This window comes from Pelodiscus sinensis, chromosome 6 (assembly GCF_052426305.1).
Source record: "Pelodiscus sinensis isolate ZL-2025 chromosome 6, ASM5242630v1, whole genome shotgun sequence".
Classification (NCBI taxonomy): domain Eukaryota; kingdom Metazoa; phylum Chordata; order Testudines; family Trionychidae; genus Pelodiscus; species Pelodiscus sinensis.
In genome coordinates this window covers 88,297,651-88,317,651 of record NC_143057.1, presented here as the reverse complement: position 1 = coordinate 88,317,651, position 20,001 = coordinate 88,297,651, and the positions used below count along the sequence as shown (strand labels likewise).

Here is a 20,001-nt window from a genome sequence, read left to right as displayed (position 1 = left end):
GCTGGTGCGCCTCAAAATCAAGGAGCTGCGGTAGGCACATGCCAGGGCCACGAGGGGCAGTTCCACAGTACGGGCTGACACTTGCCCCTACTTCCATGCCCTCGACCACATCCTGGGGGCGGGATGGTCCACACCCCTCCGTGGGGGCAGGAGGCCGGGACCGGAGGGCCCTGACCTGGGCATGGCAGAGGTGCCAATGCAGAAGGTGCCACGCCACCGGGATCCTCAAGCTGTCCCACACCGGAGTCAGCAGGGTCGTTCGGGGAAGCCACAGCCGCAAGTGCCATCACCGTCCCCTACTCGGGGGGGAGGGAAGAGGACGGACATGACCAGGGACCACGCACATGGGCCTTGCCTACCACGGATCATGCAGCAACCTGTGTACGTGCAGGCATGTGCCATGCCACCCTTGAGCAGGTGGCTCCAGCTGCGTGACACACAGGGGCCATGACCTGATAGCCACATGCATGTGTGAAGAGACCTGACACACTTCTGAACCCGGGACAGGACACAGCAGGACACCTTCCCTTCACACGACCCCTCTACACAGAGGCAGGGGACATCTCCCCCTCACCTCACTCACACTATACACAGCACAGGGGCATAGGTGTGGTCTTGGGGCAGCTCCCACTCCCTGGGAGAGCTGGACATTCCGACCATGGCCTCTGTGCAAGCGGGGGGGGGCTGGGCTTCATCCACTATGTCTCCAGGGAGAACTGACCACTCCTCCTCTTGCCCCACAGCCATACCAGATGCACATGCAGGGTGCACCACCTCACCGGGGACAGCCTCCCACACCCGCGGGCTAGTCAGGACCACCGCCACACGGCAGTGGTACTGGAACCAGCACCTGGGGGTCTGCGAGCCCTGCACTGCACCATCCGGGACTGGGTGCAGGAGGACCTGCAGCTCCGGCGGGAGCAGCTTGCCCAGGGCCATGCCATCTGCGAAGACCTGCAGGCCCTGCTGCAGAGCATTCTGCCTCGTGCTGCCCCAGCACCTGCTGCCCCCTCAAGCTTCTGTTTCTCCTCCCACTCCTGCTCCCCCTCCCGCCTCACCCTCCACAACCTCCATACCCCCCCCCCCCACCTCAACCTCCACACCCTCCTCCCCATGGCCCTGGGGACGTCGAGGCCCCCTCACCCACAGTGCTGGGAGACGGTTGGCCCGGCGAGACCCCCACCCCTGAGTGCTAAGCTTCTCCTCCCCCTTCTTCCCCTTGCTTCCCCCTTCCAGCTCCCTCCTCCAAGTTTTCCCTTCCCCTCTCCCACCACCCTTCCCTGGTCTCCCCAGAGGTTCACCCCCCTCCCCCGTTTTGTTCAATAAACCCAGTTTCTATTTTTGAACATACAGGTCTTTTATTTGACATCAGGAAGGGGAGCTAGGAAGGGTAAGTGGAAGGACATGAGGGAGGAATGGGACATGAGCCCCCTGTGGGGAGGACCAGGGAGGCTCTGAGGGTATGTCTACACTACAAAGTTAATTCAAACTAACAGACGATAGTTCGAATTAACTTTGATAGGCGCTACACATACAAACCGCTAGTTCGAACTTAATTCGAACTAGCAGAGCGCTTAATTCGAACTAGGTAAACCTCATTCTACGAGGACTGACGCCTAGTTTGAATTAAGCAGTTCGAATTAAGGGGTGTGTAGCCACTTAATTCGAACTAGTGGGAGGCTAGCCCTCCCCAGCTTGCCCTGGTGGCCACTCTGGGCACCACCAGGGAAACTCGTCTGCCCCCCCTTCCGGCCCCGGAGCCCTTAAAGGGGCACGGTCTAGCTACGGTGCCCGTGCCAGAAGGAAGCCTGCCAGCACCCAGACAGCAGACCCTGCACCTGGTATGGCACGAACCAGCTACCCGCTGCCACCCAGCCCTCTGCCTCTTCCCGGGACCAAGCTGGCAGCTCCCGGGAGCCTGCCCGGGTCCGCAAGAGGCGGGCGCCCACCTGGTCTAGTGCGGAGATTGTGGACCTCATCCACGACGTCCGCAGTAGGCACAGGAAAGTGGCCGTCTAGGGCAGGATAGCTGCCAGCCTGGCCACCCAGGAGCAGGTTTGCATGAAAATCAAGGTGGTCCAGTGAGACCCCCGACCCTGAGCTTAGAATAGCCATACTGGGTCAGACCAAAGGTCCATCTAGCCCAATAGCCTGTCTGCCGACAGCAGCCAACACTAGGTACTCTGGAGGGGATGGACCGAAACAATGACCAAGCCACTTGTCTCGTGCCATCCATCTCCAGCCTTCCACAAACAGAGGGCAGGGACACCATTTCTACCCCCTGGCTAATAGCACTCCATGGACCCAACCTCCATGACTTGATCTCACTTCTCTTTAAATTCTGTTATAGTTCTAGCCTTCACAGCCTCCTGCAGCAAGGAGTTCCACAGGCTGACTATTTGCTTTGTGAAGAAGAACTTTCGCTTATTAGTTTGAAGCCTGCTACCCTTTCATTTCATTTGGTGTCCTCTAGTCCTTCTATTATGGGAACTAATGAAGAACTTTTCTTTATGCACCCTTTCCACACCACTCATGCTTTTATAGACCTCTATCATATCCCCCCCTCAGTCTCCTCTTTTCTAAGCTGAAAAGTCCCAGTCTCTTTAGCCTCTCTTTATATGGGACCTGTTCCAAACCCCTTATCATTTTAGTTGCCCTCCCCTCTCCCACCCTCTCTCTTCCCCTCTCCCACCTCCTTTTCCCAGTCTCCCCGAGTTTTGTTCAATAAAGAGAGATTCTATTTTTGAACACGTGTCCTTTATTTTGTACATCAGGAAGGGGGGCTAGGGAGGGGTAAGTGGAAGGAGGTGAGGGAGGAATGGGGTACGAGCCCCCGATGGGGAGGACTGGGGTGGCTCTGCGGGCTCCTCGGGGTGGAAGCTCTCCTGCAGCCCCCCGATTGACCCCCCTCCCTGGATGGCAGCCTGCGGCAAGTGCAGCTGGGCTGATGGCCGAGTGCTGTGATGTGCCGAGCGTGGGCACTCGGGGCACTCCAAGCCAGGACTGCTTTGCTGTCCCTCATCGAGTTAGACAAGCAAGCGGGGAACCCCTGAGAACTGTCTGTCCGGGGTGGGGGTTGGGTCCCTTTAAACACAGCCCTCGGCTAGCCTGAGACAGTCCCGAGTCCTAACCTGAAGCCCTGCCGGCACTGCTTCTGGCCATCCTTAACCCTGGTTCAGGGTCCACTCAATGTGGACATGCTAGTTCGAATTAGCAAAATGCTAATTCGAACTAGTTTTAAGGTCTAGATGCACTAGTTCAAATTAGCTTAGTTCGAATTAACTAATTCGAATTAAGTTAGTTCGAATTAGTGCTGTAGTGTAGACATACCCTGAGGGCTCCTCGGGGTGGACTCTCTCCCACAGGGCCTCCTGGATCCTAACAGCCCCCCGATTGACCCTCCGGATGGCAGCCTGCAGCAAGAGCAGCCGAGCTGATGGCAATGACCCCATGAGACACACCAGCGTGTCCAGGGGCAGCTCTGGCTCTATGTGGCAGAGTGCTGTGGTGTCCCGAGTGAGGGCACTCCAAGACAGGAATGCTTTGCTGTCTCTCATTGAAATAGACAAGCAAGCAGGGAACCCTGAGAACTGTCTGTCTGCGGTGGGGGTAAGGTCCCTTTAAGCACGGAGCTCAGTTAGCCTCAGGCAACAACCCCACACAAAAAATCCCAATCTGATGCCCTGCCAGCACTGGTTCCGTCCAGCCTTAACTTCGGTTCAGGGTCCACTCAGTGTGGATGCGCTATTTTGAAATAGCAAAACGCTATTTTGAAATAGATTGTGTATAGATGCGTTATTTCAAATTAGCTTAATTCAAATTAACTATTTCTAATTAAGATAACTCAAATTAACGCTGTAGTGTAGACGTACCCTAGCTGTGTTAACATCTTCAAGTCAAGGTTTAAAGACTTCAAGTTACAGAGAATCCATCATTAGTTTAAACCTGCAATGTTCTATATCACAGGTTGCAGAAGATGATGAAAAACCTGCAAGATCTCTGCCAATGTGACCCAGTGAATAATTCCTTCCCAACCCCAAACATGGAGATTTGTTTAAAAAAAAAATCAGTTATCTTCTCCAAGGACAGCAGATTGGTTTTACATAATCTACCTTTTATAAAACCTTGTTGTATTTTATCTCAATTAGCATTAATCTATGTCCTTAACTACCTTCTCTTTCAAAATTTGTTCCAAGACCTTGCATACATTTGAGGTCAAACTAACAAACCTGTAGTTTCTTGGATCACTTTTCTTCCCTTCCTAAAAAAAGGAACTATTAATATTCAACTTAGATCTTAAATAACTTTTATGTGAAAATAGAATACAGTGAAAAATGATTACCTTTTTGTGCTTTGGCTGTGATTTCAAAGTACTTGACAGTAAGATCTTGAATAGAAAGGACAGCCATGTGGGCTTTCCTCTGCCAATCTGCATCTTCTTTTTGTAGGCTCTCAATTCTCCTAGGACCCAGGTAATCATTCTCTATGGAGATCTGAAAATAGATCAGTCCATCGTTAACATCAACAAATTAAAGCTGTCCCTGTTTTGTCAATGGCAGCTAATTGCAATCAACCGTGATTTTTAATGAAATTAAAATGCTCATTTACACTGAAAAAGGACAAGTCAAGGCCCTCACTAACATTCTTACTGTGAGAACATAAACTCAATACACAGAACTGGTGAATGAACAGCCCATAATATGTTGCAACCAAAGCCACCCTCGACAAGTCCAAATAGTTTAAAAGCTTCAACCAGGCAGGCTAAACTCCCTATGAAGGTTTGCAGTCTGAAGTCAAGGCGAGTCATATTCAGAGGTACAATTTTCCAGCAAATTGCTTATTTGCCACAAACTGTTTCTTTAGCTGACTCCGAATTGTTAAGAGAATGTGCGCAGTTCAGTGTCTACCAAAAGACATTTTAGTAAATATTTAAACAAAACATTGTGTTTCAACCCATGTGAAGTTAATTTTGTTTAGATTTTAGATTTTTGGAATTTTAACAAAAGCTAAAGAGGACTATTTTCAAAAGAATGTTTTGAAGAAGTATTGGAGGGGGAGGATGACCTCCCTTAGGATGTACGTGCAATACCCTCCCCCTCCCCCCCCCCCCCCCCCGCCTGAAAGAAAAATGCCTGACAAAAAATAGGTTAATTGACTTGCCAAGCTCCCAAAGTTAGTTTTTGGACAAGTCAGAATTTAAACTCACTTTCGCAAACCAGTACTTAATATATGAGACTATTATTCCTCCCCAACTGACTCTTCTACCAGTAGCAACAGTTTCTACTGGCCAAATTAAGTCTTTATTTACACAAGTGTACCATTATTGCATTTAAATTGTGCCCTGAGGCAACACCTCTTCATGCAGTGTATTTGTAAACCATTCTGTTCACGGGCAAGAACAGAATCTATTTATTCCTGGTAGCACTGCAGAGCTAGAATGTTTGAGGGAGAGTAAAGAGCAATACAAATGTGCCCATCAATTTTGAATATACCCTAGGAGCAGAATATATTGAGTAATATGCCATTTTTGCATAGCCTCTCCAGATTACAAAGGCATTTTATATTAAATCTGATTTATGGAAGAGGTCTTGAGATTAACATTTTATTATAAAAGTTGGAAAATCAATCACAGAGAAGAAGCAAGTCAGCAAATCACTTCGTATAGAATGTTAACACTCTGAAGCAGCAATGTGCAACCCAGACTACAGGTTGGAACACCTTGGTACAGCACTCTCGGGACAGAGAATTTGCCAGACCAGGGGAGGTCCCCTGCCACCAGTCCCCAAACTCCCATCTTGTGCCTACTCATTACTAACCCAGCAGGCACCCTGCCTCTATCCCCCAGGGTATGTCTACACTACCCCGCTAGTTCGAACTAGGAGGGTAATGTAGGCATACCGCACTTGCAAATGAAGCCTGGGATTTGAATTTCCCGGGCTTCATTTGCATAAGCGGGGAGCCGCCATTTTTAAAACCCCGCTGGTTCGAACCCCGTGCAGCGCGGCTACACGGGGCTCGAACTAGGTAGTTCGGACTAGGCTTCCTATTCCGAACTACCAGTACACCTCGTTCCACCTATTCTAAGGTGTACCTAGTTCGAACTAGGAGGGTAGTATAGACATACCCCCAGCCACCCCGCTAGCCTGGCCAGGCTACTTGCCCAGCTGCTGATGGTTCCCTGTGCTGTAGGGGATTGCAACGGGGCTCTGGCCCTGCACTGTCCCACTGTCTGCAGCTCTGGCTGTTCTTCCTGCCATTAGGCTCCTGGGCTCTCTGTTGAGAGATCAGAGTGTGCCGGTTTTCAGAAGTGCAACCTATAGTGAGTGGGCTGAATGAGTGGCCCTCCTTCGTCTCAGCTGGATGTAGCGGTGCACAACCTGCAGCCTGCGTGCCCTGTCTATGCCCCTTCCTCACATGCCTCTCATACACCGTAGCACCACAATCCCACACTTCCTATTCCTCCCCCTTCCTTACAGCACTTTTGGGGCACCATGAATCTGCTGAATAGCACTCCATTCCCCCCATATTCCCCTACCTTCTAGAGTATGAACAGCTGTGATCAGCTGATTTGTGGTGTTCAAGCTCTGGGAGGGACAGGAGAAGTGGGGATGGAGCACTAATCAGCAGATTCATGGCACACCGAAAGTGCTGAGAGAGGGAGGAGTAGGAAGTACAGGGCTCCAGTGTGCAATAGGTGCATAGGGGAGAGAGACAGACATGGGGTGTAAGGACTGCAAGTAGAACCCCAGTAGGCTGCATGCAGCCCGCAGGCAACAGGTTGCCCCACCATTACACTGGAGTGACAGATTTGATTGATGGCAATTCCCTTTTAAGAAAGTTGGAATTTATTGAGAATCTAGGTTGTTGGCTACATCAACATTTTCAAATGTGCCACTGAACTCTTGCTGCCCCTCTGACAGTTTTATGTATAAGATACATTTTTAGGGTAGTTTCTTAATTGTGAGCTCAAGAGTAAAAGGCGAGTGAAAGTATTAAATGTCAAAATTACCTATAAACAAAAAATGTTGATAGGAAAAGGTACAAATGTGAGAGTGAATTATTCCAAATGAGAATCCTTATTGATATAACTGAAGGACGACAAAGATCATGCCCAGCAATACAAAAACTGAGTCCATAAACCAAAATTGTTGTAATAATTTAGGCTTCTGGATAGATAAAACAGTGCAAGGATGAACTACTATGCCCACTACTCTCTTTGTGGTCCTTAAAAAGAAAGGAAAAAGTTGGCAGAGAAGCAACTAGAGGAACAAATGCTCTCAGAAATAAGGGGAAGAAATGAGCTTCGCTATCAGGATTGCCACTCCGACACTCTCTTGGGATCACCTGTAACATTGCTGGACCTTTGTCATCCTGATCCCAAGATATCGGTCTGGTCAAGACATAAGACTCACTGCTGCAAGCCCCACCCCTGGGGCTGGGTGAGATTTAGCAGGAGGCCTAGACACATTCCCCAAGTATAACAAGAGCACAGGAATGAGAATCTCCCAGCAAATGCGCCTCCATTCTGCTGGAAGCATTCCCTGCAACCTCCCACAGGAGCAAACTTAGTGCAGGAAGGCTCTTCACAGCATGAGTGTGCCACACAAAGGCCTTGTCCACACTACCTTGTCTACATTGGAGACACCATAATCGACAGCATGATCAATGCACTATGGTATATATATCCCACAGCGCAGTGTTGTGGGAAGGCAGAGATGATTGCTGCCCATTTTGGGATTCCCTCCAAGTTCTCCCACAGCTTCCTCAGCTGCCAGCAACAATAATTAGAAGCTCGGTGAGTTCTCCATCTTGTGCTGAAGAATGTCAAAGCAGCTCAGCAGACTGTCTCCCTCTTCCTACAGCAGCAGTCTGCCTTCTGCTATGTGCTTAGGGCAAAACAGGGCAGAACAGGAGCATTCCAATAATTTTGTTCCCCAAACAGAACAGCTCACTCAGAAGTTAGATAATTTCAGGAGCTTTGAAAGGGGAGGGGCACACACCTACAGGCATCAGAGAAAACATTGAACAGATCCATCAGGGCAGACATGGTGGGTTACTGGTGGAAGCCAATACTGCCACAAAATAAAACAGCAGTGACTACACTGGCTCTCTACTCCAGTCATCTGAAGAAGTGGGTTGTGCCCACGAAAGCTCATAATACCATTTACATGTTTCGTTAGTCTTTAAGGTGCTGCTAGACTATTCGTTGTTTAAGTTTTTACACTGGCTCTTTGTCAATAATAAATTTGAGGAGGGGCAAAGAGAAACAGTTTCTTGCAGTACTAGAAGTTTTTTGTTGCCAAAACGGGGCATTTTTACCAACAAGAGCAGAGCCAGCCCAAGGTATGGGCCAACCGGGCTACCGCCCAGGGTGCCCCATTGTAAGGGGCACCGTGTGGGGCTGCCAGGCCGGGTGGCAGGGCCACACATACGCCATGTGCCCGGGGGGGGGGGGACACGCATGTGTCGCGCTCCCAGAGGCAGCGCCACGCTCCCGGGGTGCACGAATGGCTCGGGCCAGCCCTGAACAAGAGTCACACTGCAATGTGTACACTCTCTGTCTTGTCACCAAAGGCAGTTTTTGGCAACAAAACCTGATAGTGTGGAAAAGGCTTAAATCTCCATTCAGCATGTATAAATGAAGATTTTCAGAGGCTCAATAATTTAGGCAAAAAAACCCACATTTCGAACACCATGTCATAACCCCCTCCACCTAAATTCCTGCCCAGGCCTGACATCCCCTCCTGCACTCCAATCCCTTACCCCAAACTCCCTTCTTCCCCCCACCACCATCCCAGACCTCACACCTCTTCCATTAATATCTTGAAAGAGCATAACCCATGACTGCTCATCAAATTCTTGGAGTGGACCCTCCATCAAAAAATTATTGCCCACCCCTGGGATAGAGCAACCACGTGGAATGAACATATTTGGAATGAACATATTTTGAATAAGTTTATCAATTCCTCCTTTAGATTTTAAAATCAGGAAAAACTGGAATTAGAACCTGTGGCTGTGTTTTTTTCTTGGAGCCTCCTTCGCTGCTCCCAATGCTAGACAAGTAGTATCTCATGAGAGAGGGGTCCCCAGAGAAGGGTGGAAAGAGGTCATAGCCCAATCTGACAGTGTCTAGGACCCAGTCATCTGATGTTATTGAGCCCAGGCATCATACAAGGGGCCAGCTTGTCCTCAAAGAAATGGGGGGGGAGGGAGAGACACCAAAGAAAGGGCGGGACAGGAACAGTGCTCTAATCCAAAAAAATCAAAATGGGTACTTAGTAGTGCAACCCAGAGCTTAAGTGCTACCTCTTGAGATGCCTATACTTCTTCCTGGGGTAGTCTAGCTATCTCGCGGTGGGAGAAGGGGAAAGGATCACACAAAGAGATGCTATAGCCTGTAGGGCTGCTCTTGCTGCACCCTGTAATGGCATCTACCCACAGGCAGCATATATAATGCCTGAAGAGATCTAATAGTACTCTCTGAATCCTTAAAGGAACATAAGGTTCCATCAGTCTTCTCCGAAAAAACAAGGTCCTGTCATCAAAAGATAGCTAGCCAGACACATCCAGTGTGGAGTCAGACACATCACCTTAATAGCTAGCCAGACACATCCAGTGTAATCCCTGAATTTTGGAGCCAGAAAGCCCTTTTTATAAATTGCCAAGGCTATAGCCCTTGCCAAAATGTGCACCACATCCATAGTGGATTGCAATGATGTTTTTGCCACCAAGCAGACTACAAGAACAAAAACACCAAAAATTAATCTCAAGAAACCTTGGGCAACTGCTTTTCAAATATGGCCATAGCGAACCACTCCGGGAAGTCAATATTTGGCCAGCAGAGTTTGCTAGTTTGTGATCCTCACCTGCATTGATCGTCAGGTGGATATCTTCCTGCCAAGGAGATCTAGGTGCTTAGAGTCTGTCCTCGAGGAAGGACTTGACTCTGCCCTGCTGAGCCCTTGTAGCCAGACATGAACCCCATCTTGTTTCCCCCCCCCCAGAGAGCAAGAGAAAGGCAGTCAGCCTTTGATGCTCTGGGAACGCAGGTGTGCTGCCTGTCCCTGACTCTACCATAAACAGAAACCAGACAGTAAATGGGCTAGCTGACGACCTGGGGCCTCCCGTCGCCCTGATGGCTAGTACCAGTAATTGACACGCCTGCACTGTCCCAGGAGAGGAATCTTCGCCCATCACATACCAGAGGTGCCCATTGTCTGCATTTTCCCAGGTGTGAATTATGCTTTGCACCCTTCCTGGGAAACTTAGTGTTCAAAGCCATTTTTCCTAATTGGCCACTTGAGACCAGGAAGACGCCTACGTGACCCGAGGGGTTTAGTAGCCCACCCCATTTGAGCTCCAATCATCTACACCTGCTGGCAGGTATTGATTGTCTCCCAAGGTCTGTGGGACGCCCAACCTCACCCTACTTCTTCCCGAGGGATTGAGAGAAAGACGCTGGCCACTCCAAGTCTGGAACGCAGGGGTGAGAATATATATACCTGCTAGGTGTCTATTGTGCATGCATTTAATAAGAGCTCAGAGAACCAAAAGAGTTTCATGGTACCTGTAAGTGACTTATTAGTGTAATTTCTGTCCTGTCCTTTGTAGTGGCTGTGTTATCTGTAACACAGTAGTAGCATTTAAAAGCTAAGTTTATCCTGTAACAATAAAATAGTAACTGTTTAAGCTTTAACCTGACTCCTTCAGTTGCTGTAACAGAACCAAGCACAATTTAAAAGAACTTCAGCCGGTCATAAGGGACAGGTATAGGAAGAGCTTGGGCGTTTTGGATCGTGTCACTCCCAGGTGACAGATCCGTTGGGGCATCTCTCAGTCTTCCCTAGTCTGCCCACTGCAAAGGGATCCTGTATCTTAGCAGCTGAAATCTGAGGTGTAATAAGCTCTCCCTGTAAACTTCTTGGGGCGCCCGTCAACCTTCTCTAGGTTGCCTGCTGCGAAGGGACCCCGGTCTCAACAGTTGAAGTCTCGGGTGTATAACTAACACACACACACACACACACACACACACACACACACACACACACACACCACTCACTGCCCTGTCCATTGGCTGACAGCCCTGTCATTCACCATTGTGATCACCAGGAAGTTCAGAGACTGATGGAAATAAAACCCCTTGAATCCCTGTACTGAAACACAGTAGTGCTTCCCCAAGTGCTTGGCCACCAGTGGTAATGAGGTTGGTGTAACTGAAAGAGCCCTCACAGGGTCAAGGAGCACCCCTGGAAGGGTGCTTCATGGTGTGGTGACAAGACTTCAGCGGCACACTCCAACAGCGGAGCCATTGCAGGTGCCAGCCTCACAAAGTCTTGGATCAGTAGCAATGAAAGGATCAAAAGGCGGATTAAGTCTACTGCCTGGCACACCAAAAACAACGACACCGTGGGCTCGTCTACATTGGCCCCTTTTCCGGAAGGGGCATGGTAATTTTTGAAATCACAATAGGGAAATGCGCGGGGGATTTAAATATCCCCCGCGGCATTTAAATAAAAATGTCCGCCGCTTTTTTCCGGCTTTTAGAAAAGCTGGAAAAGAGCGTCTACACTGGCCCCGATCCTCCGGAAAAAGCACCCTTTTCCGGAGGATCTTATTCCTACTTCAAAGTGCTGTCTGGTTCAAAGTAGGAATAAGATCCTCCGGAAAAAGGCGCTTTTTCCGGAGGATCGGGGCCAGTGTAGACGCTCTTTTCCGGCTTTTCTAAAAGCCGGAAAAAAGCGGCGGACATTTTTATTTAAATGCCGCGGGGGATATTTAAATCCTCCACGCATTTCCCTATTGCGATTTCAAAAATTACCATGCCCCTTCCGGAAAAGGGGCCAATGTAGACGTAGCCCCCCAGTATGGCATTGTTCCCATCCGTACCAAACTCAATGGATGCCCAATTTCCTGAACCAGAGTTAACACAACAGGGTGTCTGTCATTCGTATCCTGTACTGAGGGAGGGACAGAAGCACTCACATCATCCCATACACCAGAGCCAACATCATGTTCGTCTGCACTCTTCTTATAGGAGGCAGAGGAGTTGCCCCAGGACCAGGAGCATTCCTAAATATTCTTATACATACGCAGCCACCAAATACGCAGCCTTCAAAAACGCATCATGGACCATGAAATCTGGTCTCCTCCTATTAAATCTGGTCTTTTGTGTGCTTTTGCCCTGTTCTGTATGGATTTCACGGGAAAGAACCAGGTTTCTCAGATAGGGGGTTCTGGCCCAAAAAGGAGTTGGAAGAAGGTAAGTAAGGCTATTTTAGGTGGATTGTGGTACTGCCACATTTTCTTCTGCACTGCCTTCAGAGCTAGGCAACCAGACAGCACAGCTGTCAGCCAGAAAGCAGTGCCCCACAAGCAGCTCAGAAGCAAGGGGATACAAAACAATGTCACCCTTATTTCTGTGTGGCTGCCTTCAGAGCTGGACAGCAGGAGAGTAGCATGATATAGTACAAAAAGGATGGCATAGTATGGTATTGTCACTATTACTTGTGCACTGCTGCTGGTGGTGGCGGCTCTGTCTTCAGAGTTGGACTCCTACTCAGGAACTGCTGCTGTTCAGCTCTGAAGGCAGCACCACCACTACCAGGGCAGAAGTGAAGGTAGCAGTACTGCACAAGCACACCCCCAAACAATAATCTTGTGACTTCCCTCAACTCCTTTTTGGGTCCAGACCTCTACAATTACCACACTGTGAAATTTCAGGCTTAAATAGCTGAAATAATGCAATTTATTATTTTTAATCTTGTGATTCTGAAAAGGGCCAAAATGGACCATGAATTTAGTTAGAGCTCTACTTTCATAATCTTTTCTTTTACATCCAGACAGAGAACCACTCCTGAGCCTCCTCTCAGAGATCCTACCCCAAACAGGAGGCAACGCCTTCCAACACTCAGGGCGATATGCAGATTGAAGAAAGTGTCAGTACTGGGTCAGTCCTCATGGTGTGTTCAAGCAGGTGATGTTCTAGAACACTACTTAAGACCTCATCTTGAACAATTTGCAGATCAAACAGCATTCCTTAAGGCAGGCTTTGCTGAGACAGAGCAAGCACCAAACAAAGGGCAATGCTCGAACCCTAGTGAGGGCATCTCTGGAGAGCACTACCACTATACTACATCCTAACATTTTTAACTACTAACTAGTTAACTATATACCATAAAAAGTGATGCTATGATAAGCTGCACACAGTTCCAACTCCAGCCAACAAGTGATGAAAAAGAACTGAGGAGGATCAGGGAAGCACACCTCATTTAGCCAGGGGACAGGCTTCAGACCAGGGATATAAAAAGTAGCTTAAAAAGGTAACTCTGTAACCGCTAAAAATCTTAGCAGATAGGCTTTATACGGCAGAGCCCACAGCGAAGCCTCCTCAGGAGTGGGGCCACTATGCCTTGCTGGCTTCGGGTCCAGAGAGGAGGCTTTGCTGCTTCAGTGAAGCCAAGCCATCTCCCAGTGAGCAGAGCCAGCAGGGGCTATGGGCTTCATTCCTCGGGAGCCTTCACTGAAGGATCTGCAGCCAGCTCCACAGGAGTGGCCAATAATCCCTGTGGGCCCACTCCCAGGGAGCCATAGCGTGTAACCCTCAGTGGGGGGCAAGAGGCCACCACCAACAGGGGCTGCTCTGTCTAGATATTGCTAAGCAAAGGTCTCTGAGTTCAGGCACAAACACCTAGTTGGCATACACATCTGCATCTTTTCAAATAACTGTGCTAGGTCCTCCACCCCAAAATCCAGCACATCACCCCAGCGCCCCACTGCTCCCTTCACTGGGGGGACCAAATAAGGCAGGAATCAGGCTTGGCTCCATGCTCCTGCCAAGTCACCACCTAGCCCTAATAGCTCGTTCCTACATTCTCTCTCATGGCAACCTATGCAACCAGAGTTTCCCCAACATCTGACAACACATGTGGTCAGGCTTCCTACAACCAATTCCAGAGCCCAGCAGCCCATCACCCGCTCTGGGCATGCCACATGGAACAGGAACTCCCTCAACTCACCAGGCATTGTCAGAAGGATCAAGAGACAGATCAGGTCTTTCTGCCTACCATCCCTCAGCCCTAGAACACAGCACCAGCAGCCCTTTTCCTCGCTATGGGATGACAGTCTTCTCTTACTACTACTTATCAGTTTGTCCTGTAGCTCCAGTGGTGGAGCAGTCAATGCTGAAGGTTCAGAGTTCAAATCTGCAGATGCATGATAAAAGGTTGTTACAATAGTAACAAGTTCTTTTATGTGCTTTCTTTGCCCTTTAGGAAATCTAGGAAACTTCTTTAAAAGAACACCTTAAGAAAACATTATTTAGCCTGGAAAGCAAACACTTGAAAGTCAGGAACTCCAACATTTACTGTCACCTGCACAAACTTAATTCTGATCTTATACATATGCACTAGATGATAATATACGATATGATATATGTTATTTAACTAGTACCTGTAAAGGTACTGACAGAGATTATGTTTTCAAGATTATGTCACTCCACCTGCATATACCTATAAAACAATGTAACATTTATTACAAACCTGTAGTGAAGTGTTTCTTCTTCCTCATATTTAAATATGAAGACCTCAAAACCCATAATACATAAGAAAACAAAGGCTGATGAGCATCAGTTCAATCTTTTCTTTACCTTCCATAGTCTAAACTTCAGAGTGATGCATTTTTCCTAGAAAAGACAATCACTAGAACTGCTGTTTAAGAGGACTATGATTTCACTGACTGTCGCAGGTGAAACACAGGATCATCAACTCAAGCACTAGCAGATAAAATTTTCACTCCATCTTTAAAATGTATTTAAGTTTACTTCTACAGAAGTCTGTTAGTTATTTAGGATCTTGAGAACAAGGAAGGGGGTTTAAAAGTGAGTGATGATCGTTTAAGTAACCAATTTAAGCAGACTTTACATTCTTATTTATGAATTTGTTCTAAATCACCGTGACCACTAAAGATTTCAAACAATATGCCCTAATAAAGGAAGACAATTAAATGATGAAAATGATACAAAGTGAGTTTGAAATGAATAAGCGATTTATCTGTCAGCATCATCCTTCAGGAGAAAAAAAAATCTGATTTTAAATATTTCATGCAAAATTCATAAGATTTTTTTTATCAGAATTAATTAGGTTGTACAATAGATTTGCACAATAGTTCACGTAATAGTGTGATTGTATATTACTGTGGTGCAATTCATCAATAAAGCTGTCACAAAGAGCAGTACATAAAGGCTTTTATTAAAAGTTAATATGTAGCAAGATTTGACAAACATTTCATAGTCTACTAATGCCATAGTTCCCCACAGCAGCAGCAAGGAGCAGCTTCTGTGGATAGCCCCAGCTATATCAGAAAATAAATGATTGTTTGGTTATTTCATTTACCAACGGTAGATGAAACAGATATTTATGAAATCATTGGGAGGTGAACTATCTCCAATTCAATAAGTTAATCATTAATATTTGGAGCATTTTCTTGCCTTACTGTATTAGAAGGAAAATTTTACCAGACAGATGACATTTAAATTGTTTTAAATAACTAAAACAATGTTATCTATTCTTTTTTTCCCCCTTCAGAAAATAAAATAGAATAAAACAGAAATATTTCATTTAACTATTTTAGTTAACAATTTTAACAAACCTGATTTTAACAAAACAAGCATGTGAATTTTTGCATTCAGTTAAACATGCAAGCTATTTAAAATCAGGTTTGTTAAAATGTTAACTAAAATAGTTAAATGAAATATTTCTGTTAAAAACAAAAATTAAAATTGACTGTCGGACAGGTCAACATGAGAAACAAAGTGCTGGCTTCTGCAACTAACTCAGTCATCTTCAACTTCCCGTTTTGTTCATAATCTGGAAAAGAAAAAACAAGCTTTGCTGCATTTTCAGGTCCCAAACAATTTCTCAACTTGGAATGAATTAGTCCAAAGGAAGAAAATTTTCTTTCTACACCAGCAGAAGCTACTGCTGTTTAAAAAAAAAAAGAGATTATCACTTCAACAGTCTCTGAATCCAAGTGCTTAAATGACTTCCACCAGTTCACTGGTATGGCTTTCTTTATAACATCAGCAGCAAACATATTTCTTGAATGGTTCACCCTTAGCTCTGAAGTTTATTATAGCTGTCATTATAGAGGGATGATTGCTTAATGCCCATGTCATAGCCAACTCCTCTTCTTCAGTAATTAACGTTTGACCCTGGTATTGAGTACTGTACAGGCAGTCCCCGGGTTACATACAAGATAGGGACTGTAGGTTTGTTCTTAAGTTGAATCTGTATGTAAGTCGGAACTGGTGTCCAGATTCAGCCGCTGCTGAAACTGACCAGCGCTGACTACAGGAAGCCCAAGGCAGAGTTGCTCTGCCCCGGGCTTCTTGGAATCAGCCGCTGATCAGTTTCAACAGGCTGAATCTGGACGCCAGTTCCGACTTACATACAGATTCAACTTAAGAACCCCAGGCGTCCCCAAGTCAGCTGCTGCTGAAACTGATCAGCAGCTGATTCCAGGAAGCCCGGGGCTGGACTGTACCACCTCCAGTACCCATCGGTCTGTGGTGATGTTGGACCAACGATGGTAATATGATCTCAGATAATGGTGAAAGATGAAAAGTCTCGTTTTCCCCGTTGACTATGGACGGCTTGCTTGCATCCTCGACAGAGAAGTCAAATCTGCTGTTTGGCAGAAGGTTGATTGGCCGAATGGTTTTGTTGAAGCCATAGCAGTGGCTCGCGCAGCTGTGTCAGCCACATCTATAGCAATCTGCAGTGCAGTGCTACATGCTGCGTATCCCTCCTGAACTATTGCTTTTAATAATGGTTTCTTATTGTCTGGGAGATAATGTAATAACTCCACTAGTTTCGAATAATTATAAAAGTTGTGGTTTGATAAATGGGCTGAATAATTTGCAATGCACAACAGAAGTGTGGCTGAAGAACAGACTTTCCTACCAAATAAAAATCTAACTTTTATTGTCCTTACCTGGGAGCACACTTTTGTACTGCGGCGCGTTAGCTTTTCGTTGCGCTGCATCAACTACTAATGAATTAGGCTGGGGGTGATTGTGCCGGCAAAGGGGTTGGATTTTCTATTCAAAGTATTTTCTATCGGCCTTTTTACTCGTAGGAGTAGCCGATGTTGGCGCCTGCCATATCTCATCCGCCGCTTCCATGATCATTTCATCAATCAGTAAGGCAATCCTGGCATGCTGCTGCAGATGGAGATTCTTTAGGAGGCGGTGCTTTCTAACCGGAACATCTGCCAGCTGTATTTCATGTGTACCTACTACTCGTTTAAACAGATCTTGGAATTGCTTTAAGTCATCCGATGGAGATATGTCACCTGGAAATATCGCTTCATCCGGTGAGGACGATGAACAGTCCGCCGGAGAAGTTTCTGGTTTAGGATCTTCAGCATCAGACAGCTGTCCCTCTTCCAGCTCGATCTGATCCTGTTGAATAGTTGGACTCCTCGATGGAGGAGGTGAGTTTGACTGCTGTGGTTGTTCAGGTAGGTACTGCGGACTTGGTGACCGGCAGTTGCTGGAGCATCCCCTACGGGATGACGACATATGATCATGGTGGGGACAATCATTGTACGATAGTAGTGACCATAATAGCACTCAGAACATGACGGGGAGGAATGATGTGACGAGCGTGCACTACTGTGCTGAATGTAATAGACATGTCCTGGAGAGTGTCTAGTGGATCCATGCCTGGATGAACATCCGGGTGAATGAGATCATGAACCGGACATACGTTCTTCCAGATATACTGCGTCTCTAATTGCGCCATCTGTATGTGACATGGACAGGAGAGATGCTATAATCATGGTATCGCACACGCCTTGGCGGAGAGAGAGATGGTTGTGGGGAGAACACTGGAAAGGCAGACCTCTCTCTTACATGAGAGTTTGACAGTGCTTTCCTAGGAGCTGAGGCACCGTCAGTTTCCATGGCAACAGGGGAGCTCTGCACTGAGTGAGAGCAGAGCCATGCCGGGGAGATCAGTTGCAGCTGTGCTGCTAACGGTGCCGGGAGAACACCCAGTGCCAGCATTGCTAACTCTGCTGATGGTGATGCCACCAGAACCTGCAACCCTGAGCCCAGTGCCGTTGGGTCTAGTGGTGCTGAAGCCAGCGGTGTCAGAAGCAGTGCTGCTGAAGCCAGTGCCATAACAGCCAGTGCTGGCTGGCTTGTCAATTGTGGCACCAGCAGCGTTGTCAATTGCAGCAGTAGCGCTGCACCGTGAGTTGGGGTGGCTGAAGCCGGCACCGACTCGCTTGTCAATTGCAATACCTGTGCCGAAGCAGACAGAGCCCTCGGCAGTTGCAATTCCCTGGTGCCAGGACCAGCAGAGTGTCGGGACCCCGCGGGGGTCACTTTGACGGCTGCCAAAGTTTTTGAAGCTGCCGGAGGGAGGGAGCGCGTCGGGGATAGCTTCTTTCTCTTTGAAATAGCCAGTCCCAGAGAAGCCACTCTCCTTTTTTGACCGGAGGTTTTTGCGGGGGCTGAGGGAGGCATCGGCTCAGGCTGCAGTGCCTTTCCAAAAGTCATCATCTGGACCTTTATTTCCCGCTCCCTCTGGGCTCTCTACATAAGCTTGCAACAGTGGGTGCACTTTTGAGGGGCGTGTGACTCGCCCAGACACCTAATGCAAGCGTCATGGCCATCAGCCGCTGGCATGGCTTCCCGGCAGACTAAACATTTTTTAAAACCAGGGGACACCGGCATTGTGGGGAGCTGGTGAAGGTGGCTGAATGCCGACCCTGCTTAATCCCCGTTCTCCGCTCCTTGTCAATTTCAGGTCTTAGGCACTTAACTGCAGCACCTTGGAGAAACTGATTTGAAACGAAAAACTCCCTTTTTCTTTTTTTTTTTTAAACAGAAGATCAGATGAACAGGAACACGACTAACACTAAACTTTTAACTATTTACAGCTAAAGAAACTGAGTAAGATCATTTTGAGGGAAGAGATAAGAGAACACAGGGAGCTCCAACCGCGACCTGAGGTAGTTGAGAGGAACTGACGGTTGCCGGTCCACGCGTGGCTAATCAAAGGCGTGAATGGCTCTTTGGAAAGCCCGCATGCCCAGCCCACGAAGCACGACTATGAGAATTCTCCGAGCCGTGGCGCCGGGACGGGACCCAATACCTAGAGTAGAGCACCCACGGGGCCACTAGAAGAAGGTAAATTTCAAATCAATGAAGGCTACATTCAGAAAGACATCAAGACTTCTGTAATATGCTGCTAAAACAGTTTCACTTTTGTTTCTATTGCCTGTCTTCTCTTCTCACATTTATCTCCAGACTAAGGATGTTAAATTGCAGTTAATTAACTACTCGAGTAGACCAACTGACTACCGGCTACGAGCAGACATGCCTGTTTTGAAATGTACAAGAGTCCCCAGAGGGGGCTCTTGTGCATTTCAAAGCCATGGAACCTGGGGTCAGCAGGGGACTCAGAGTCCTTCGCTCACCCCAGGCTCCATGCTGCACTGCATGCTGCACAGAGCCCGGAGTCAGCTGAGGAGCCCCCAGCTGACCCTGGGCTCCATGGCGCTTCAGCGTTTTCAAGGGGCACTGCTGCACAGCTGAGCCACGGATCAGCTGTGTGGCAGCAGCCCATTTGAAACGCTGCCTTTGGGTTTCAAAGCAGCAGTGCCGCACAGCTGATCCCCGGCTCAGCTGAGCGGCGTTGCCACTTTGAAGTACCCCTTCTTCCCCTGCCTTTGCTGACTAACTGATAGAGGCAGCCGGGAGGGAAGGGGGGGAAAATCAACTAGTCAATTGACTATCCAATAAGCATTTGCTTATCGGAGAGTTGACTAGTCCTTAACATCCTTACTCCAGACTTTTTCTCCTTGTCCAGATCTATCCTACACCTAACAATCTTCTATTCACTGAACTTTTTGAAACTTTTAGAGAGAGGTAAGGGATTGTCTCTGGGCACACAAATTTGGAGAGGGATAATAGTGTTGAAGCCTGTTATTTCT

The 20,001-nt window shown here is 47.6% G+C and overlaps 1 protein-coding gene across 1 annotated transcript in view; it reads right to left on the bottom strand.

The window, feature by feature from the left end:
* Positions 1-20,001, bottom strand: part of JMY (junction mediating and regulatory protein, p53 cofactor) — a 143,011-nt gene that overhangs the window by 82,991 nt on the left and 40,019 nt on the right. The window contains exon 3 of the mRNA XM_006119180.3: positions 4,343-4,493. Coding sequence (XP_006119242.3) covers positions 4,343-4,493 — 151 coding nt within the window. The remainder of the gene's footprint in view (positions 1-4,342; positions 4,494-20,001) is intronic.